At 52.0% G+C, this 23,333-nt stretch overlaps 1 protein-coding gene across 2 annotated transcripts in view; it reads left to right on the forward strand.

Annotated features, from left to right (window-relative positions):
- Window positions 1-20,549, forward strand: part of Wnt7a (Wnt family member 7A) — a 47,176-nt gene extending 26,627 nt beyond the window's left edge. Inside the window, exon 4 of one of the 2 annotated variants that reach the window (XM_057792875.1) lies at window positions 18,249-20,549. In XM_057792875.1, coding sequence (XP_057648858.1) covers window positions 18,249-18,728 — 480 coding nt within the window. In that variant the 3' untranslated portion in view covers window positions 18,729-20,549. The remainder of the gene's footprint in view (window positions 1-18,248) is intronic. The other variant, XM_057792885.1, reaches the window with a different exon arrangement.
- The last annotated feature ends 2,784 nt before the right edge of the window (window positions 20,550-23,333 follow it).

Consider the following 23,333-nt stretch of genomic DNA (forward strand, 5'->3'; position numbering starts at 1 on the left):
GGATTCTAGTACTCGGTGCCCACGTGTGGCTCATAGTTAGCTCATGACTTCCCTGGTACAGGACGTCCCCTAGACACTGGTGAGCATGGGGTATTTAGAACCTAACATTAATAGCGAAGTTTAGGAAGGCCTCCATAGCCGGCCACCTTCCTGGCCTCCAGGACCAGCCACGTGATTTCCCCCAGAAAGAATCCCCCACGTGGCTGGTCCTGGCAAGAGCTTACTGGAAAGTAACCAGAAGGGAGGGGCAGCATAGTGAGGCAAAGCTGGGGCTCAGTTACGCCACAGTGAGACCAAGTCAAAATGGCTTCACTGGGCACACAATTGCCTTCTTTGTCCCCGGGAGGGGGACTAGAACTCAGGGTGTTATCACATAAGTGAAGGGGAGGGCAGCAGAAGGGGATGGAGAGGGCTGAGAGGCATGGCATGGGCCTGCAGGGAAGGTAGGACTGGCTCCTAGAAGCCAAGCTGTCACTTCTGCTAATCCTGGACAGCTGTGTCCTTTGCAGAAAACTTCAGGTGTGCTAATATACCGAAGAGGACTTTCTGCCTAGCCAAGGGGACTCACCTGCAGGGTACATCTCAACCAAGGGAGATGGCTAAGGATGCGAGTGTCTGCCAGGCCATAGGAAGGCTTTCCCTGCTCCCCACAGAATGATGTCCCCTGCCCACTGCATGGATGGTGGAGTGCGGTCCAGGCAGCAGATGGGGGAATATAGCAGGCTACTCATGGGGAGGGGGTGTCTCCTGATAACCAGAGCCCTAAAGACAGCAAGACCTGGGCACTGGCTGTGGGCAATGCCAGCTTCAGCTGCTCACTGTGCTGTACCATGTGCCCCTCTCAAAACTGGATGTGTGTGTGTGTGTGTGTGTGTGTGCTTGTTCCATTCCAAATGTGTTTCACGGCTACTCCCACCTCACAAGAAAGGGCCTGTTGTTATCCTGCCACAGGAGGTAGCCCTGTCACCCGCATTGGCAAGCCACACTGTGTCCATCCGCTGTATACCTGTTTCTTAGCCCTCTATTGTGTGTGTACATGTACGGTGTTTAGATGGCAGCGCTGGTATGCTGAAGTCACAATGACTAACAAGTTACACACACCTTATTCCTGCAAGACCTTCACTATTTACACCTTTTCCTGGTCAAGCCTTGCAGCTCAGTGCAGGTGAGCAGAGTCCCTGGGCCCCTGTTGTAAGTGGGCACGGCCCCTGAAGCTCTGGTGGGCCTCTGTGCACCAGGAGGGTTGCTCTGCAGGAAGCTGTTCTCCTCTGGGCAGGTGGGGTTGCTGGCCACACCCCGCTCTAACTCTCAAGAATTCCAGTTGGGCCTTTGTTCTGTGCTGGCAATAGAAATGGCCTGGGCATGGGAAGAGCTTCCTCCTAGGCTTGATTGGGCTGCTTATTTGTTGTGTGATCTTGAATAGCTGCCTGTCTCCGAGGCTCAGTTTCTTTCCCCCTTGGAGGGGGGGAGTTGAGGCACCAATAATAGACTTCTCGGATCCACTTGAGCAGAGGATCCACTGCCTGCAAAGTCCTGGATGGCCAATCTTCCCCAGTGGAAAGCTCGCAGCCCCGTGCAGCTACCCTGAGACTTCACGAGTCTCAGAAGCAGGGGTTGCAGACGTAACATGAAAGCCAGAGTCGTGTTGTAGGTATTTTTTTTAAAATGGGAGGTGAGGGTGAGGCGGGGTCTCACTATGTAGCCCTGACTGGCCTGGTGCTCGCACAGATCCACCTGCCTCTATCTCCTGAGTGGTGAGATTAAAGACCCGTACTACCACGCCTGGCTAGAATCTGTTCTATTCCTAAAGCTCTTGCTAGCTCTATGCTCTTACCTCTTTGAAGCCCTGTTCAAACAGCTTGTTGGAGAGATCTGGGCAGAAGGAGCTGCCTGGAAGTTATTGAGATTCGTTACTTCTGAACAGGGCCACAATGTGATACTTTGAGGTCCCTGAGATGGGTCTCTAGGTCAGTCAGTCATACCCGAGCAGCTCCTCTGTAGAGAGCCCTGTCCAGCACCTGCAAACTTGTCCATAAAGCCTTATCTACAAGCAGAACTTCTGTCCACGCTCCTGCCTGCTGCATCCAGCAGCTTCCCTCCTCCCGGCTGCAGGCTGCCTGGTGGCCTAGAATAGCCTTGCCCTGCTTCAGGAAGCAGGTGCCATCCAAGGACAGAGCGTGGCCTTGCCTCTGGCTATGTGCTTCCTTTCATGCCTCACAGGTGGGGCTTCACCTACTGCCCTACTTCTGCTCACTACAGATACCCAGGAGTCACCTGTGCACCAGACCCTGAGTTCAAATCTCCTGCAAGCAGAATCTGCCCCTGCCTGGTGTTCCGGTTCATCGGCACCTCTTCCTGGCAGCCCCCAGACTTGAGGCTGCAGTCTTTTCAAGTGTAGATTGCACCTCCTACCCTCTGTCATAACCTCACACTCTTCCCTTCTATCTCAGCATAGATCCCGAAATCTTCAAAATATCCAACAAGACCCTCCCCAGCCTCGGTCCTCCTCTGTTCCGACCCAACATCCTATTTCCCCTTTGCCTGGTATCCTCCTCCTCCACTGCCCTCCTCACTGATCTCCGATATGCTGGGTATTCCCCTGCCTCAGGCCCTTTGCACTTGCCAGTTTCTCATTGCTGCGCCCCCAACACTCACCCCACCACACATCCTCAAGTCCTTGCTCAGATATCACTAAGAAGGGTTTTCCTGACCACCCCACTGGAAACTGCCCCCATCTGTCTCACCACTTCCTGTTCCCGCCTGTGTTTTGTTTTCCCACATAGCACTTTCGACCACCTGACATAATATTGGGAGTTTGCCAGTGATCCCAACATGACTGGGAAAAGTCAGAGCGCTTGCTGTAGAAGGCCTCCAGTGGGAGGGCTCAGGCCCGAAGATTCCTCCACCCATGGTCAAGGGTCTGTCTCCTCCATTCCTGTCCCACTGGCTCAATGGGACAAGGTTTATTTCAATGCAGTTCTCATCATACAGCAGGCAATACTCTAAGTACTTTGTACATATTATCTTACACAGTGCTCATAAGAGCCCATGAGATGACCACTCTCATGATCTTCCCTTATAAACCGAGGCGCAGGGTCAGTGACTTACCCAAGATCAAGATTACATGGCCAATAAATAGCCAGACCATGCATACAGAAGTGCAGGGCCAGAACCCATGTTCACTATACTCACGTCTCTCTGTGCCTGCTCACTTTATTTGTTATACGTGCCTACTTCATGTTAACTGCACTTTGGAGATGAACATATACATAGATGACTAAAAAATACTGCCCTCCCTCAGGGAGACCACAATCCAGTCAGAAATCCTGAGCCAAGACAGGGACGGGGAAATGTCTCATTCAGGAAACATGTGCTGACACCTGTAATGTGTCAGTTCTGGACAGCAGAGAGGAAGCGTGGCTGCTGGTTTTGAGGGGTGTGCAGTGTGGTGGTGCGGGGAGAAATTGAACGATTGCATGGAAACCTGACAGCAGAAACCGTGTCTGACACAGAGGAGCATAGGGCATTGTGGGAACCCAGAAGGGGAAGTCTTTGTGTGGGGACTGGTGGAAAGGAACAGATGGCCAAGTGGTAGCATGGCCGCCTAGATGTGTGGGTGGATGGCCGTGTAGGTGAGCGGAAGATGGAAAGATGGATAGATATGTGGGAAAGCAGGGGATGGGTGTGTGGCTAGAAGGGTGGCTGAACAGATGGATGCAGAGATGGTCTGCTATATAGTTAGAAAATAGGGATTTGGGATGGATGGATGGAGATGTGCATGGATAGATGGATGGATGGATGGATGGATGGATGGATGGATGGATAGAATGGGTAAACATGTGAATGGCTAGGTGAGAAAGATGGAAGATGGATGGGTGGGTAGGTGGGTGGATGGATAAACATGTGAATGACTGGGTGTGAAAGTTGGAGGATAGATGGGTGAGTGGATGGATGGATGGATGGATGGATGGATGGATGGATGGATAAACGTGAATTACTAGGTGTGAAAGTTGGAGGATAGATGGGTGAGTGGATGGATGGATGCATGCATGCATACATGCATGGATGGATGCATGGATGGATAGATAGATAAACATGTGAATGACTGGGTGGGAAAGTTGGCGGGTGGATGGATGGCATGAGGGTGAATGGATAGATAGATCATAGGCACATGGATGAATGTACATATCAATATTTGAAATATGGACAAGTAAGGTTGGAAAGGACAGCAGGATGCATGGATGGGTGGGTGGGTGGATGGAGAGTTATTTGGAAAGATAGTTGACTGAATGAATGAGTAAAAAGCTGAGCTCATTGCTGGGAAGTTGGACACTTTCCCAGTGAGATCACCAGACCAGCTGAAAGAAAGGGTTGCAAATCCACACATTCATTCACTCAACAAATGCCAGCAAGCACCTATTTGTGTGTCCGGTACTGTGTCAGGCTCTGGGATTAGGTGTGGCACTTGCCTTTATAGAACTGACATTCCAGGGGGAAGTCAGACGACAAATAGATGGAGAGAGGACCATTGTCAAAGAGTAATAAATGTCATGTCAGAAAGATAAAGCAAAGTGAGGGGCAGAGATGACAGGAATGGGATGTTATTGGGGGTAGATAGAGGAGCCCTCTGAGAAGGTGAACCGTGCACAGAAACTGAGCCCTCTGGGGAATACCACTTGAGTCAGAGCATTCAATAATAGCCCAGAGGCCAGTGTGGCCCCACCAAGTGAGCAGTGACTATAGAGGTGACAAGGTCACAGGTAGGAACACTGGGAGCAGGGATGCACTGGAGGACATGCGTGTGAAAGGCCTGCTGGGAGTAGGCACGTCTGGGAGGTGAACAACCTGCCTCTTGGGTGTTAAGGTTTACATGGAAGGTTGTGTCTGGCTGTCTTGGAAGCCGGTGGAGACCACTGAACCTGGGATGGTTTACTGTAGAGGGCCCCCCTCCCTCCTCCCCTGGAAGGGTTCCCAGTTGGGAGGCCATCAGCATTTTAATTACAGCTCCCAGTTCTCAATGGTTTGCAGCCCAACCGTGAAACAGATCCTGGGCAACATGTGGCACTTCCGTGATTTACTCCCTCACCCTTTCTATATTTAGTGCCCCTGGGTGCAGTTGGCCAAGTTTTCTGAGAGAAAAAGAAACGGAATGTGGGGGCAGGGTTAAGTCTGAGATTTAAGTGCATCGATCCATTTTTCAGTTGTCCTCTGAGATAAGATTTCTCAGCCTGCCCTAAGTTACTGGTGCCCGCTGATGTGGGGTACAACTGTCCAGTGCCCTGCTTCTTTTCTCTCTGAGAGAATGCATGCGTTCTGCCAAGTGGTGGTTTTGGAGGCTACCACAGATCAGGTGTATCTACAGGCATGGGCTCCCACTCTCTGTCCGAGGGTGTACCCCTCATGCCCCCCACCACACAACCTAACCCAAAGCTCAGGATCCTGCATGGCTCCTCAGACTTCACATGGCCGTAAACCACCTGGAGGCTGGAAACACCCTCTCACTTAAGGCAGGTCTGGGCAGGGCCCGCAGCTCTACATCTCCAGCAGCCTCCCCAGCGAGGTAAGTGCTGCTGGGTGCTGGGGCTGGAATGTATATGCCAAAAGTTTGGGTACTGGAAACTTAATCTGCAAAACCAAATGGAGATCTGGAGGTGAAGCCTTTGGGAGGTGATTAGGGATAGACAGAGTTTGAGGTCAGCCCTCGGAATGGCATCGGTGGCTTTAGAAGCAGAGGAGGAAAGACCTGAGCTCCGGCATTATCCTGTCTCCCATGAGACACTCTCTGCCATGTTGTGACACGGCACAAGGTCCTCCCAGATGTGAGCACCGTGTGTTTAGGCTTTTGGCCTCCAAAACTAAGCTGTGTTCTTTAGGAGTTGCCTTCTCTCTAATATTCAGTTATGCCACAAAAAACAGCCTGGGACATGGGCCTTAGGACCACAACTGGGCAGCAAGGACCTCGACCTGTGCCATCCGATAGAAATCTAAGATAAGCCACATGGGTAACGTGTTCTAGTGACCACATCAAGAAGACAAAAAGAGGCCTGGGGATGTGGCTCAGGGATAGAGCACTTGTCTAGCATGCACTAGGCCCTGGGTTTGATCCTCAGCACTGAAGAGGGAAAAAAGGATGCTGTTAAGGGAATAATATATTTTATTTAACCTATTATCATCCTTTAGCACGTAACTAGTATAAGAATACCGAGGTCTCGTGTGCTGCTTTTCCGTGATAATTGTCTATGATCTTGTGTCTGTGCTGATAGCAACTTTTAGTGCAGGACATCACATTGTTTTCAGGATGCCTACTCTGTCACTGTACACTCCAAATCCGACTTAGGACTGGCTGGGGAGAAGCAGCTTCACTTCCCAGGTCCCTAAAGCAGATGACAATCCTGGGGAAACGAGGAGGAGGTTGTACTAGGTCCCGCAGCCCCTTCCTCTCCCAGGTGGGCCAGCGGATCTGCTCTCCACCTCATTTAGCTCACAGAGCCCGGCAATAGCTTCTCTTATCAGTTCCTGGTTTTGTGGTTAGAGAACCAGGTTCAGAGACACTAAGCAACATCCTCAGAGTCACCCAGCCAGAAGGTGACAGACCTGGGACTTGAAGTGAAAGCTCTTTCTCCTCCACAGTAAGATACTCCGAGTCTTTTACTTTTAGCATGACATGATTTCAGGGGAACTTTCAGCCACTTTCACTTCTGTGGATCCGCTGAGGTAGCCTGGACCCTAAAGCCAGACAGCCTCTAGAATGGTTTTGGTTGGCAGGGCTGGTAGAGCCAAAGTCCCTGGGAACTCTGGGTCCTGGCTCCTGCAGCAGATCCTGGAGTTTAGAACAGCACCAGGGAGTCCATGTCTCCTCAGCCATGCCTGCCATCTGTGCCTGGGGGAGAGGCCCATTGTACTCAACTGGGAATTGCTGTGGGGTCAAGACCAGACACTTAACCCGAAGAACCCCAGTTCCATCCTACAGAAATGAAATATAAGTCCCAGCTTAAAAAGGTTTATCTCAGAGGAGATGCCCCAGCGTGTATGTCCCAGCTACTTGAGACCAGCCATTTCTAACTCCCAGATGCCTGCTGAGCATCTCCCAGGAGGAGACCTAATCCAGATGTCTCATGGACCCCACAGCAGAGGGTTCTGCGCAGTGAAACCAGCAAGTCTCTAAAATCCCATGGCTGGGAAGAACCAAACCAGGGGTGTGCAAGAAAGTCTGACAGAGGAGGGTGCCGAAGCTGAGGACCCAGGGGAAAGTGCCACAAGCAAGACGGTCGCAGGCACAGGGTCTTGAGTGAGAATAAATAGGGCTTCCCAGGAATGCCTGGTACCAGCTGTTCCCTGAGGGTGGCAGAGCTGAGAGGCAGCAGGTATCCTGGGCCCCGGAGGGCAGGGTGAAGTTGTTTTCTTAAGAGGCTGCCACGTGGCCTCTGATAACTGCCCACATCCCCACTCCAGGGAAACCCAGGTATGCCCAGGTGTGTGCTGGCCTCCAGGAGGAGGTATGGCCCAGTACACAATCTCCCAGCAAGTCTATCCAGAGTTCTGTGGGGTCTCCATACTCCGTCCTTTCTTATCCTGGCCGTTCCTGAGACAAACCCAACTTCTCTCATGTTTCTCTAACCCTTTGGTCTTGGCATCATCTGGATTTCTGCCCAGGTACTTCTGCTACTGGCAATACCCTGGACTAGCTTCTCTGCATGCCTCAAAACTCACAAGTCCCATCCTCCAGGAAGCCTCACAAACACATCGAATCAGAACCTATGAGAGCCTAGGCCAGACTTTTGGAAATTCAGCCCCCATTGACTCTGCAGGGCTGGGAAGCCAAGCTTGGGAGGAAAAGCAGGCACCACCCCCACACCAGGCCAGGGTCATACTTTGCACACACAGACACAGGAGCAACTATGCTCAGGGCTGCTGGCCCCATAGGGTTGTTTTTTATTGTTTTGGGTGTTTTTTTGATTATTTTGTTTTTTGTTTTGTTTTGTGTTTTGTTTTTGTTTTTTGATATAGGGTTTCTCTGTAGCTTTGAAGCCTGTCTTGGAGCTAGCTCTTGTAGACCAGGCTGGCCTCAAACTCACAAAGATCCGCCTGCCTCTGCCTCCCAAGTGCTCAGATTAAAGGTGTGTGGCACCACTGCCTGGCTTCCCATAAGGGTTTTTTAAAATTGTTGTTAATGTTGATTTTTGCAGTAGCTTTATTGAGCCATCCGTGTGCCACACAATTGCAGCGTATAGTTCAGTGGTTCCTAACAGGTTCGTAGAGATACACACCGACCACCAAAATAAACTTAAAACCTTCAATACTCAAAAATGTTTTAGTAACTACTGACTGCCACGGGCCAAAAGCAAACCAACAAGGCCTGTGTTCCAGTAAAGGGAAGGCATACACTGGAGGACCGGGAGCTCAAGGCTAGTCTGGTCTACGTGAGACCCCCCCCCCCATCTAAAAAAAAAAAAAAAAAAGTCAACCCATCAGCCATCCTCTTACCCGTCGCTCCCTCTCCCTCAGTTTCCTGGTAACTACTGATCTATTTTCTGTTTCCATGGATTTGCCTATTCTACATGTTTCATGTAAGTGGGATCATATTGCATGTAGTCCCATGACAGGCTTTGTTGATGACTGCCATATGTAGGGCACTTCCATATTGTAGCATACTGCTGGGACCTGGAGCCTCTCCCACAAAGCCCACCTGCTAAAGACTTAGTTGCCAGCTTAGAGAGGGGATGTTAGCTGTCTGGGAGCCTGTCTTTGAAGGGGAGCACGGGACCCTTACCTATCCAACCTCTAGTCTCTCTGTCCCTCTGTCTGTCTCTACCCCCTGGTTGCCATGAGCGGCTTTTCTTCTGGGTGTTTCCACCATGAGGCACTGTGACACCACAGCCCCAGAGCAAGCATGGAAAGAGACTTTAGACACCGCATGTGTCAACTAAGCCTATTACCCCCCCCACCCCCGCCCCGTGACCTCAGTAATTATGTGGTGGTGGTGACAGAAATCTGAGTAACAACATTTCTTTCCTTTTCATGGCAGAAGACTATTCCATTATATGGAGAGAACAACAGTTTGTAGTGTCAAAGTCAAACAAAACACAGAGATTTATCTCCAGCTCAGATCTTTTTAGGGGAAATAAACCAAGCACGGTCATGCAATCTGAAACACATATGTGCATGCCTTTGAGCCTCTGGTTTTCGGGGAAACAAAGGCCAGTCGGGGGTTTAGGAGAGTGAAATCTACACAGCTTGTTTTGAGATAAGGTCTGCTGGAGCTCGAGGTGCCAGCAGGAGCTCTGGCTGTCATGTAAAGCAAGTCTTCAGGTCACAGTGGTATTCGGTGGTTAGCTGCTGAGTTTTCACTCATCCCTAAGGACTGATGGGTCCCGTGGACTGACCCCCTCTTCCTGTGGCCCCTTGACTGTGTTTTAGTGGACTCTGACAAGCAGCCACCCTGCCACCCTTTCTTTTTTTCTTTCTTTCTTTCTCTCTCTCTCTTTCTTTCTTTCATTCATTTGATTTTTGAGACAAGGTTTCTCTGTAGCTTTTGGTTCCTGTCCTGGAACTAGCTCTTGTAGACCAGGCTGGCCTCGAACTCACAGAGATCCGCCAGCCTCTGCCTCCCAAGTGCTGGGATTAAAGGCATGTGCCACCACCGCCCCGCTCAGCCTCCATTTCTAAGACATTATCAAAGCAAATTTGTCCACTGAGGACCCTGGGAGTTGTTCCACTCCAGCTACCGTCATTGTGACTTCTGATCTGCCTTTAGTTCTGTCCATGTGCCCAGGCTCCGCCACCTTGGAGCTGTCTACAAAAGGGCACAGGTCTAGAGTCAAAAGAGGAGGAGGGATTGACAGATGTCTGTTCCAAGAGTGGGCTGCATAAACCATCCATATCCTAGATCTCCAGGGGCTGGTCAAAGCAGCAGGTTGGTGGGTGCTTTTTTGCATTGGTCCCTAACATAGCTCAATCAAAGATTTGAAGAGAAATCCATTGTCCCACCCACAATCCCTCTGGGATAGTAAGACTTTTGAGAGCCCAATCCTAGCGTTATTAACAGTTTGAGCGACGGGAGTCATGGCCCAAGGCTGCTACCACCTCATTTGTCTGGATTGATGTGGGGAGGGGGGAGAAAGAGAGAGAACAAGTGTGCTCTACTACAGGAGATTGAACCTAGAATGTCCTGCACGCTGGGCAAGTGTTCTACCCCTGAGACAACCCCCAGAAGTGGAGCATTCCACTTTACAAGTATCTTCCAGACAGGTTGTAGGAGGGGAGTCTGTTTCCTTCAGAGCCACCACTGCTGGAAGCTGGCTTCAGCCTCTTGCCCGTGGTGGTCGATGAGCTACTGCTGCCCACCCTACGGCGTAAGTCTCTCTCTCTCTGCCTACCTGGCTGCCTGCCTCTAGGCCAGGCCCAGGAATAAAATCATGTGGCACAAAGATGAATGAGAATGAAAGAAAAAAAATAAAAGAGCAGACAGACAGAAGTCTGCTCACACCACAGAGATTGTTGGAAGCATATAGGTTTGCCGACCCTATATCTTTCCCATTACAGGCAGGGCCCCCCAGCTGTCTCACCTGAAGCCACAGTCTACTCAGCTTGGACCACAGGACAGTCCTGAAGCCACAGCTATCCGTTTATCAGCTCAGGAGAGACACCAGGCAGGAGTCTGTGAGCAGACTGTGAGCAGCTACTGTCCCCAGAGCTCAGTTACTGCCCTTTTGAAATGGCTCTAAGTGTCCCTGGGACCTCCGTGAAGGGATTACAGCAGCCTCCGCTTACAGTGGGAGAAACTGAGGCCTGGCCCAGGCCCACTGCCATGCAGGAGCCTCTCTGCTGGCCTCTCAGCTGGGCTCACACCATGTCTGAGGGTGTGCATATGCTCGTGTTTATGGAAGCTTGCGTGTGTCGGGAATTTGAACGTGTGTGTGTTTGTGTATGTGTGTGTATATATGTGTGTGTAGTGAGACTGTGTCATTGTGTAAGTGTACAAGTACATGATTGTGTCTCATGTGGTGTGTGGAGGCATGTGAACATGTGATTTTGAGGGAGGGTGTGAATATATATGCAGATGAAACCTGGCACTGCTTGTGTGGTGGTGAATGCAAGGTGTGTAACCTGTGAAGCTGTGTGTGTGTGTGTGTGTGTGTGTGTAAACACTTGTTGCATCTGGCTGTTTGACCACAGCAGACCCATGCCAGGCATACAGGTGTACCTAGGGAGTGTGAACCTAAGAGGAGACAAGACTGGTCATTTCTGAAAGACAAGTTCCTATAAGACCCCAGAGTTAGAGGACAGGTTCCAGACAAGTCCAGTAGCTCAAGGACAGCAGAGAGTCACACACAGCCTCTGGTCCCCTGTGACCCACAGACAATGCTTTTCAGTGGCATCTGCTTTACACCAGAAAACTTCTCTGGCTGAGCCCAGAGCCCTTTTTCCTGGGCATGTCCTCCATGCAGGTCTGCAGCACAAGGGCTGTAGGGCCTCAGTCTGTGGAATGCAGCTATGCCTGCACCCACCTGAGCCAGACAGGGACGCTGGCTTGAAGTGAGTGCACTCAGTGTGCCTTAAAGAATGCGACCAAAGAGAAAATACCCCAAGTATTTACAGAAAAAAACTGCTTTCCTCTTTCATCTGAGTCGCCCAGAGGAACACAGCTGCAGCTAAGTACAAGGCAGCTTTTGGCTCATGATGGATGGGCCAGAGGAAGAGGGGAGGGGAGCAGGAGGAGAGGAGTGAGATGGGGAGGAACAGTGAAGGCTGGGGAGCCAGAGGAGGAGCAGTGGGAGGAGGAGCAGTGGGGAAGAGGAACAACAGGAGGAGTAGGAACAGTGGGAGAAGGAGGAGCAGTGGGGAGGAGGAGGAACAACAGAAGGAGTAGGAAAAGTGAGAAAAGGAGGAGCAGTGGGAGGAAGAACAGTGGGGAGGAGGAGCAGTGGGAGGAAGAGCAATGAGAGGAGGAGCAGTAATGAGAGGAGGAGCAGTGGGGAGGAGCAGTAGGAGGAGAAGTGGGAGGAGGAGAAGTGGGGAGGAGCAGTGGGAGGAGGAGAAGTGGGAAGGAAGAACAACAGGAGGAGTAGGAACAGTGGGAGGAGGAGCAGTGGGGAGGAGGAACAACAGGAGGAGTAGGAACAGTGGGAGGAGGAGCAGTGGGAGGAGGAGCAGTGGGGAGGAGGAACAACAGGAGGAGTAGGAACAGTGGGAGGAGGAGCAGTGGGGAGGAGGAACAACAGGAGGAGTAGGAACAGTGAGAGGATGAGCAGTGGGAGGAGGAGCAGTGGGGAGGAGGAACAACAGGAGGAGTAGGAACAGTGGGAGGAGGAGCAGTGGGAGGAGGAGCAGTGGGGAGGAGGAACAACAGGAGGAGTAGGAACAGTGGGAAGAGGAGCAGTGGGGAGGAGGAACAACAGGAGGAGTAGGAACAGTGGGAGGAGGAGCAGTGGGGAGGAGGAACAACAGGAGGAGTAGGAACAGTGAGAGGATGAGCAGTGGGAGGAGGAGCAGTGGGGAGGAGGAACAACAGGAGGAGTAGGAACAGTGAGAGGATGAGCAGTGGGAGGAGGAGCAGTGGGGAGGAGGAACAACAGGAGGAGTAGGAACAGTGAGAGGATGAGCAGTGGGAGGAGGAGCAGTGGGGAGGAGGAACAACAGGAGGAGTAGGAACAGTGAGAGGATGAGCAGTGGGAGGAGGAGCAGTGGGGAGGAGGAACAACAGGAGGAGTAGGAACAGTGGGAGGAGGAGCAGTGGGGAGGAGGAACAACAGGAGGAAGTAGGAACAGTGAGAGGATGAGCAGTGGGAGGAGGAGCAGTGGGGAGGAGGAACAACGGGAGGAGTAGGAACAGTGAGAGGATGAGCAGTGGGAGGAGGAGCAGTGGGGAGGAGGAACAACAGGAGGAGTAGGAACAGTGGGAGGAGGAGCAGTGGGGAGAGGAGCAGGAAGGAGGAGAAGCAGTGGGGAAGAGCAAGTGCTCCCTGCCTCAGGATGTTTTGCTACAGCATGCTACCACAGAGAGTCTGATCACCTGGATCCCTGCTCACCACCTGAGGCACAAATGACTCAGAGTTGATGCCTCAGAGGGGACCAGGGAAGAAGAGGCAATGTCAGCTAACTCAGATTCTCAAACCCCAAGGCCCTGACCTCCCCATACCCTCTGAATTGTTTAGGGGTGGTGGTGGTGTGTGTGCTGTGTATGTGTGTGCAGGTACACATGTGCTGTAGGGCGTGTGTGTGTGTGGAGGTCGGAGGACAACCTCAGGTGTCGTTCCTCACCTCCCTCCTTCTTTGAGACAGGGTGTCTTTGCTCTTCATTGTGACAGACACTAGGCTAGCTGGCCTGCTAGCTCCTGGGTAGTGTCCTGTCTCCACAGCCTGTCTTGCTAAAGGAGCACTCAGATTCAGATGTACATGTGACTATGACCAGTTCTGTGTGAGTTCTGGGAATCCAAACTTGTCCTCCACTCCCACAGCAAGGCTTTACCCACTGGCACCTCCGGACTTGCCTCCAAGTCCTTTTTAATATTCAAATCAGTCCTTAGCAACCCACACCATGTTGTTTGTGGCCCCAAACCTATCAACTAGAGACTATTTCACACACACACACACGCACACACATACACACACACACAGCGTATTAACACAACTCCAGCTGGCTCAAGGACAGAGAACTTGCTGATTCCTGGGACTGAAGGGTCCTCTGACAGTGAATCCAGGTCCAGCGTGATCCTGGGCGCAAACAGTATTTCCAGCTGCATGCATCCCTACTTCCCATCTCGCTCTCTTAGTTGGTACCAGATTCAGCTTCCCGAGCTGGCCAGATGTCTGTCCACAGCTGTGGGCTTCACTTTCCCTTTTGTTCATCTCTAGTGAGAAACAACCAACATATTTTCAGTACACCTAATTCCCAAGACTTACTCTGATTGGCTGTGACTGGATCAAGTCACCCGCTGATCCTTACCAATGGTTGGTGTGAACTGGGAGAAATGACTAGTGGGAACTAGGAGAAGTAGCTGGTGGGAACTGGGAGTACTGACTGGTGGGAGCAGAAGGGGGAGTGGCCGTGGTAACTAAGCAGGGACCCATGGGAACTAGGGGGCTGACTCAGAGGAACTTGGTGGGGGGTTGCCTGATGGGAACTGGGGGAGGTGACTGGTAGGAACTGGGGAGGGTGGATTGATAGGAACTGGAGCAGTTGCCTGATAGGAACTGGGGAGATATCTGGTGGGAACTGGAGAGGGGACTGTTGGCAGCTAGAAACAGTGACCAGTGGGGCGACTTCCATTTTGGTGGTCAGGGAAAACCTCACTGAGGAGTCAGGGTTAGCCATGTCAGCCTTGCTAGAAAACAAAGAACCAAAAAAGAATGTCCTGCTGAGGTAGGCCAGACCTGTGCAGATGAATAGACCCGAGGTCCTGGAGGGTGGTGCATTCCTAGACAGAGGCACATTCCTGAGGAGGGCTCGGCAGAGGTGATCCAGCCCAACAAGCAGGAAGTCCTGATCCTAGTTGAGAAGCTCGGATAGCTTCAGTGTGGCTCCTGACTGGGGGTCATGGACAGAAACAGTGATGTTCAACATAGGGAAACAACATGTAAAATGAGATGACCCCTGGATGGAGCGTGACCCACACTTTGGTAACGGGTGCCCTACGGCATGGACTGAGTGGGATCTGGAGATCATGTCCAATCTCTTTCCTCTCAAAACCCATCCTGTCCTCCGGGTCCTCCGTGTCACTGCCACCGCCACTGTGAGAGGCTGGGGCAGGCCCAGCAGGCAGACTCTGATAGTATCTACTTGACTTTTTGTATGAGTCAGGGAATTTTCTGGAGCCAAATTTCTCCCCAGGCCTTCCCAAACCTGAGCACCCCACCCTGAGGAGTTCTGGGCTCTGGGCAGCACCTGGTACATTGTTGGCACTTCCTGGAGGACTTGTCAGAAAGAGATGGATGTCTTTCCCTCCGGCGGTGCGGAAAATCCTTCCTGCTGCTTTAGACAGGTTTGGGGCACTGCTGGGAGACAGAGAAGGATCTCAGCTGCAGCCCCACCCACTGGGTGCAGGAAGCCCCTCTGTGGAGCCAATAGCTAGTTGTATACGCTCTGAGACAGGTAACTTTCCTGTTCTCCTGAGCCCCATCCCAGCAGGGGTGCGCTGGGGAGAAAAGGCTAGCCTCCCACTGAGCATGCTCTGCTACCCAGGAAGACCCCCCTACTAGGGTCCAAGTCCTGCCCCTTAGTCACACCATCCTTCCTGCTTGCCCTGTCCCGGACAGGAATGTGGAGTCTGTGAGACTCAGGGACCCTGGACATTGCTTTCTCCCAGCTGAGCTGCATTGACCCCTCCACTAGTCATGTTAAACCTGGTTGTCTGCCTTTTGACAGACAGGACCCCACTCCAGCAATTCTCCTCATCCAGCTTCCCAAGTGCTGGTGTTACAGGGGTGTACCACCAGGCTTGTCTGCTCTTCTTCCACTCTAGAAAGCATAAGAGATGACCCTCCTCTCTGTGTGTGCATTAGGTATCCGTCAACATGGCCTCAGACTGCTGGCCTTTTAGTAGTTTGGTGGTCATTGAAGCATTCAGTCTTTCTCAGTCTCTCCAAGTCTGTGCTTTTGTAACCAATTTTAAGTTTAAGAGTTTTGGGTGTTTGCTTCTCTTCTGGTACATTTACTCATCATATGTTAGTCTGTAGAAGGAACAGAATTCTTCCTGGGACTCCACATGACCCCCACTAGGAATGCCAGGTGATGGGAGCCAGGGTCCAGTAGTACCAGAAGACCCCCCTGCTCTGCAGAGGCCCTTTATCCTGACCAGTGGCTCAGCCTGAATGTGCTCCCTGTGTTCTGGGCACACGCTCTTCCTCAAGCCGAGCTTCCGGCCTCCTGACTCGGCGCAGGATTCCCCACCCGGCAGTCCCTTTGATGGTTCACTCACAGTCACCATACATTTTGCCTCTTCTCTTTTCCCGTGTCTTCTGCCTGCATCATCTCTGACCTGGGCACAGAGGACAGTGTCTTTCCTGCCTCTGTCTCTTCCAACCTAATGATCTTGTGGCTACCTGCATGGTGATCCAGATGCTGCTTGCCCTGAAGAATCAGCCTGGCCAGCTTCTCAGCTCTGTCCCCCTGAGCCTCTACCCTCCAGCCACAGGACCTCCTTCCCATACCTCCCAGAGTCTGCATCCCACCCACACGGGCACAGGCAATAAGTCAGTCCTTCTTATTCCCTGGGTCCTGTGCGAATCTTGTCTTCCTGAAGCCCACGCTCACCCTTCTCCAAGTGTTCCTTGCTACTCCTTCAGTCCACAGTGCTCACAAGTTTCTGTGCATCCCATGGCTACCTTGAGTCTGGAACCATAAGCTCAGAACAGGCAGGGCCAGTGTCCACTGTCAGCAGGCCTCCTAGAGGATGCTTCCTGCCTCTGCCCGAAGCAATGCCAGCAGCATAGAGCGCGCATCCTTTGCGAAATGAACAAGGGAATGAAAGAATGCCCCTGAGGCCAGACAGCCCTCCACCCTCCTTGCAAGCAGAAGTCAGCAATTTTGCTACAGCAGGTCAGTTGTCGTGGATTGATGACTGTCCCATTTGGGGCTTTCCGGAAGTGGAGGCTGAGAGGGGAATTCAGATCTGAACTCTGTAGGAGACAGGTAGACACTAAGCCTTGAGGAACCTTTGGAGTGGGTGCTACCCACCTGTGTCACTGCCTCAGCTGGAATGGCCAGGTTCTTGTCCCTCTGGCTCTAAGTGCCCTGAGACAGGCCACTAGGGAAGAGTTCCTCTGTGTCCCAAAGAGCTCTGCCTTAATTGAGAACACGATAATATGGGAGGCTCAACACTGCTCAGGAGACAGACAGGGCCAGGGATGGACAAATGGAAGGAGACTACCTTGAAAATTGGGGGAGGCTTCCTGGAGGAGGTAGTTTTTTTTCTGGCATATGAGCTGAATCAGAATAGAATTACTCAAACAGGTTTCTTAATACACAGGGTGAAATCAGTGGTCTAAAAGGGTGGCCCACTACTTGGGACTGGAGGCCTGTGAGCCCAGGACAAGACGATGTCCTACTTTGGACAGTGGGGGCACATGCTCCAATACAGTCCAGCGGGAATCCGGCAGGAGCAGTAACTCCCCAGCATCTTCCAAAGGGCCAGCCAGCTGAGGCTAGACCCAGATGTGTATTTATTCTCTCCTGGGTTTCCCTTTGTGTGATGTGTCGGTGTGAGTGGCAGACTCTAGCCTGCCTGCCCACCCTCCTTTAACCTGGGACCCAGAAGTGTGACCTGATAGAGGTAGTTCAAATGGTCCTCTTCTGAGTACCTGCTGGGGGCTAGTCCTGGAAAGGTGCTGAAGACGGGTTACTGTAGGGATTTCAAAGCCCCACCATGTCTGACCTGAATCATGGGAGGGGACTTAGGAGTACTGGCAGCTCAGAAACCAGGGTCTAGCCCGGCCTCGAGAGCTGGGAGCTAGGATGTGACCTCCATAGGTTTCCTCTGCTGCTGTCGGTGCCTCAGGGAGGCAGCTGGCTGCCTAGTGAGTGACCAGTCCTGGCCAGGGCAGTTGTGACTGAATCCAGTGAGATCTCTGAGACTTTCGGAGTGCAGAGTTAGCAGAGCTTGGACAGACTTCTCCTGATTAAAAGCCCATTCAAGGTCACCACAGCCCCAGGCAACAATGACTGCAGAGAAGAGAGGCCTAATGGGAGAGGCAGGGTGGCCACTATATCCCTAGAGCTTTGGAGACCAGCCTTCAGCTCAGGGACCTGCTGCCAGGTGCCCCTGGGCAGTGTATAAGCCATGGCTGTTGCAGGACACCAGAGAAACTGTGCCGACTTTGGTCTGACATCTATACCGGTCAAGGTCAAGCAGGATTTTGTCCTCACTCAGTGTTGACAGATGTTACAGGTTTGGTAAAGAATTTGAAAAGCCTGTCTTTTAAACTGAACCTTCCTGTGTTGTAAACATGGTGCAAAACTGATCTCAGGCCTACTCAAACCAAAGAGAACTGGCGTGCATTTGGACTGAGCTGGGCTAATGTCACCAAACTGGGAGAGCAGAATGTGAAGAAGTTGGGAGTAAACAGGGCACACACACCCTGGGAGAGCGCTGCATCAAGGCTGTGGAGGCAGAGGTCCAGGCTTAGGTTTCCTGTACCAAAGAAGAAAATGAAAGCCATAGCCGGCCGAGAGGGCCTGGAGGGTGGGCTGGGCCTGCACTTGGCCGTGAGCCGCAGTGACAAGTTCTGTGTTTTCCCTGTTGGCCCTGCAGATTCTGGAGGAGAACATGAAGTTGGAGTGTAAATGCCATGGTGTGTCAGGTTCCTGTACCACTAAGACCTGCTGGACCACGCTGCCGCAGTTCCGAGAGCTCGGCTACGTGCTCAAAGACAAATACAATGAGGCCGTCCACGTGGAGCCGGTGCGTGCCAGCCGGAACAAGAGGCCCACCTTCCTGAAGATCAAGAAACCCCTGTCCTACCGTAAGCCCATGGACACTGACCTGGTGTACATCGAGAAGTCACCCAATTACTGTGAAGAGGACCCAGTGACAGGCAGTGTGGGCACGCAGGGCCGTGCCTGCAATAAGACAGCCCCTCAGGCTAGTGGCTGTGACCTCATGTGCTGCGGCCGCGGCTACAACACACACCAATATGCCCGAGTGTGGCAATGCAACTGCAAATTCCACTGGTGCTGCTACGTCAAGTGTAACACGTGCAGTGAGCGCACCGAGATGTACACATGCAAGTGAACGGAGGTCCCAGGTCAGACCGCGGGCAGGACGCAGTCTCCCTGTTGGCCACTGCCTGGATACTCACAGGGAACCATGGAAGCACTGACCTTGTCTTTTCTGCTGAGGGGGGAAGGGTACCCTGGGTTTCCTGCAGACTCCTGTAGGAAGACCCTCTCAGAGGCCTCGCCCATTCTATTCCACACGAATGCTGCTCGACCGCCCTCCCCCTGACACCGCCCGGGCCCCTCCACAGCTGGAGCAAAGTTTTCTGCAGCAGGCACTCTGGAGCCTCGGGCCTCGTCATAGCAATATTTAACAGTTTATTCTGATAAGAAATAATATTAATTTATTTAATTAAAGAGAATTCTTCCACTTCGTCAGGATCCGTTTTCTGCAATCAAAGTGGACTGCTTGAGGTCCTGGTGGGACGACTTTGTCACCAGGACTGGGAGCGATGAACAACTGTACATAATTATTCTTTATGCAGATGTTTCTACTAGTTGATTTTGCAAGTACCCTTCTGCAGCACTAGATGTTAGGTACAAAGAGCAGACGGTCTTTATACACATATAGATATATATGCACACACATTTGTATTTTTGTTTTGTTTTGTTTTTGCTGTTTGCTGCTACCTATTCAGAATTTAAACTGGTCCAGATCTGGAGTTGTTCTTCTCCAGGATCTACCCCAATTCTTCTGCCTTCCTCAGTTCAAACCTCACTGTTAGAAAAGTCCCGCTGGGAATAGTGCGTGCGAGGGGACAGGAGTCATCAGCTCCCAGCAGTTCCCATCTCTGGAAAGTGAACCACTGGATAAAAGGGTTTCTAAGAGACTATTTTTCTATGGATATTTTATTTATATGGAGTCTGCCTGTACTGCCCCATGGCCTGTGCTTCTTCTTAACACTGGTACTCACTCAGGGGCAGGGGGACGAGGCCAGGGGTGTGGGCAGGTCCTTTGGGGACCCTCATACAGCTGGGTTTTGGAGTTCCATTTGCCAAGGGGGCCATAGCAGTTCCCAGATACCTGGGCTGGGGTATCATCTGCGTTAAGTGAGAGGGAATCGTCCCCGAGCCTTGACTCGCTAAGCTCGGTTCTTGGAATGGTAATCTTAGGAGGCGACCTCAGGATGAACTACAGTGGTAGATGAGTCCGTGTCTTGAACACTTTGTGATTATCAGGGGACCTGCATCCATCATCAGGCAAAGGCCAGCTCAGGGATGCTGAGACCCCCCAACCCCAGCCCAGCCACTGCCTATGTGCCTACAGGTGAGGTGCCATCCTCAGAGAAGGGGTCCGAATGCGGGGAGAAGGAGGAAGCCAAGAATCCTTGACCAACCAGAGTGAAAGTGGTGGGTGTGGCCCCTCTGCCGCAGACCCGACTGCATCTGAGGCTCTCAACCAGGAACGCCCTCCAGAAAGCTGGGGGTATTTCATGTGTGTCACATGCGTTTCCACCTGCGTGCAGGCATGCACATTTACACACTCCCGTGACGGCACTGTGAAGCACTTGCAGAGCGCTCATATGTAAATGTGCTTGGGAGATCAGATCACATGCATGGAGCTGTCTGCCGGAGCGTCTGTGGTCCCATGGGGTATTACTCAGTGACTATATTTGTGGGCGGGGTCCAAGGTAGGCAGCAAGGAACTACCTTGATGGTGTTGAGCCACCAAGAGACTGCCACTCTGAACTCTGTCTCCACAGCTGCTGGTGAAACTCGAATGCCTGTGAGACCACAGCCCTGAGCCCTGCGGCCTGTGTGCTGGGAGCCCCTCAGTGCTGAGGTCATGTCCAGTTCCCCACTTGGGTTACAACATGACAAATAAACACGGCTGGATTTCTTCCCTTGAATGCATTTTTTTATTTTTTCCTTCTACTTAGGTATCTAGGTGGGTGGGCATGTGACTGGAAAGATGGAGTGGATGAATGGATGCATGGATATATAGATGAATGGGTGGATGGGCAAGTGGATGGGAGTGTGGATGGGCAGATAGATGGACAGACAGACAGAATTTCCTGGGTTCAAAACTGGCTGTGTGTTCTAGAGCAGCCCACTTAACCTCTCTGTGCCCATCCTTCTCAGAAGCTGCAACAAGATGGCAGTGACCCAGCGAACTAACACATGTGATACAGGCCACTATGAGTCTGGAAGGGGAGAGTTATGGAGCAGAGATCTGTGAAGCTGAGGCTGCGTCCCCAGTACCCGGTGCGTGGTTAGGATAATAAACACTTGGCGATTAAGAATGAATGCGTGGTGGGACCTAGAGGGCTCGTGAGGGGTACCAGAGGTGAGGACCTGGAAGACAAGAGGTTAGCATGTTTGAAGGTTTCAATATACTGGAGCTGGCTGGTGCCTATGGATACAGCCCCAGACACAGTTTCTTCACTAACAGGCAGCACTGGTTACCACAGCAACGCTCCTGGACACAGAAGAATGAACTGAAGACAACGGGCGAGCTCAGTAGCCACCCCAGCTTAGCGCGGAGCCAGCAGAGAAAGAATCTGCAACGCATGCGCACACAGTCACACCAAGAACGTGGACTAAACGGGAGAGGACAGAGACTTGAGAGCCCTGTGACTAAAGGCAGACCTTCACAAGCAGCTACAGTACACACACACACACACACACACACACACACACACACACACTAACTACCTCAGTCATACTTGGGTATCAGCCAAGGCAGCAGAGGCCCAGGTTCCCAGCATTTGGGGGGGCTAAAGCAAGAAGATGAGTTCCTCTCTCTGAAAGCAGAGTGGGTAGTGCCGTATTCTTAAGATGCGCTCACACCCACGCACAGACCCCAGGCAGGGCTCGGGGAACGCTGCAAACCTGTCCTTAGGAGCCATGCCTCAGGCTTTCCTCTCCCGCTGTGGTCTCTGGTACTTACTCAGAAACAGGCCCTCAGTGCTCATGTATGTGTGCATGGCTGAGTGAGGGTCCTCATGTGAGATTAGAGAGAGCCAGTGGTACCTGCCTCAGGAGGCCACACCCAGACGGGAGGAATATGGTTCTAAAGCGACAAGAGCTTCTGAAGCTTGGCATTTGCTTCACAGAGCAGTATGCTCCCTAGCGGCCCTGCTCACAGCCCGAGAGTCTGGGCTCCAGTCACAGGTCTTCCCTTTCTTGGTTTGGAAAGGCTTGCATGTGAGTCATCCTCTTTTCTCCTGCGACAGAACAGCCAAGACAGTGACTTGAAAGGGGGAAGGCGCCACCCGGGTTTTGGGTTTGGGCCTCTATGCTTTAGGCCTATGGTGAGGCATGCGGTGGGAGCAGGTAGTGGGAGCATGGTGACCTATGTAGTGGAGCATATGTGGAGGCATGTAGTGGAACACAGGGTGGGAACATATGATGGAGCACGTAGCGGGAACATGGGATGGGAACATGTAAGGGATCACACGATGGAGCGTGTCATGGGGTGTGTAGTGGTGGGAACACATGGTGGGGCACGTGGTGGGGACATGTACTGGCGCGCATGGTGGAGCAAAGCTGCCCACTGCACTGGCTTCTATTCACATGAAGGGATTTCATGGTTTTCAGACTCCTCCCAGTGACCAGAGGCTCTCGCATGGTGTGGCCCCGCCTAGCATCTCTTAGCATCTGTTTTTAGGTTACCTGACTGTTTGGGTCAACTAGATTCAATGCTCATCTCACCCTCTCTTATTCCAGGCAGGCACCCTTCAATGCCAGCTCACTGCCGTCCCCACATAATACCCCAATTCCTGCCCAGTTCCATCGGTCTTCTTGGCCCTTACCAAGCTGACTGGTAGATTATATGTGCTTGCTTACTAGCTTTTAGGGGTGAGGAAGTCTCTCAATGCCCAACACCCAGATGGGACCCCTGAAGAGAGCAGAGACAATGTGTCACCTTCCCAACCCTTCCTAGAAGAAAGTCCAAGGCAGTTAACTCTGGTCCATCCTGGCATTTCTGAGGGCTCACCTCACTTCTTTCCAGAACGCTACCGGCTTTTCACGAGCAAGCGAAAAGACATAGGTTGCCCAGGCAGAAGGGTGAAGAACACTGTGCTTGGGCTTCTTCACACCAGAGCCATTTCCTATGGCTCCTACGACCCTTTCCCTATGCAACTGGAAGATGGTTCAGCAGGAGCTTCTCCCGCAAGGAATGCTGGGTGGGCGCAGAATCCTGTCACACCCATGCCTGGATAAGTAGTACTTACCTCTCCTCAGCAGCCACCTTGGGGGCAAGGCTACCAGGTGGCAAAAGCCTAGGTCTGCAGGGACCTGGGGGTCTCTCACTCTGCCCCTCACTGAGTGGTGAATTACAAGGGGCCAATGGTACCAAACCACCAAGAGTCAAGCTTTAGCTACTCAAGCAACTGGGATGACCAACTAAAACAGAGACACGACAATCTCACTAGCCAGGAGGAAGGAGGGAGCAGAGGCGGCTAGTACCAAGACTCCACGAAAGAAGGGACAGAAGGGCAGGTTACAACAGTTTCCTCTCCCTGTGTTCTCAGGGGTACAGGGGAGCAGGCATTCTTTATACTTGTGAATGGCAGATGCTCCCTAGCTTTAAAAATGCACAGAAGTGTCTTAGAGAGATGAAAATACACACAATTCCTTGGAGGCTCTGATGTCCAAAGAAAGTGATTGTTGCCAG

Source organism: Chionomys nivalis, chromosome 1 (assembly GCF_950005125.1).
Source record: "Chionomys nivalis chromosome 1, mChiNiv1.1, whole genome shotgun sequence".
Taxonomy (NCBI): domain Eukaryota; kingdom Metazoa; phylum Chordata; class Mammalia; order Rodentia; family Cricetidae; genus Chionomys; species Chionomys nivalis.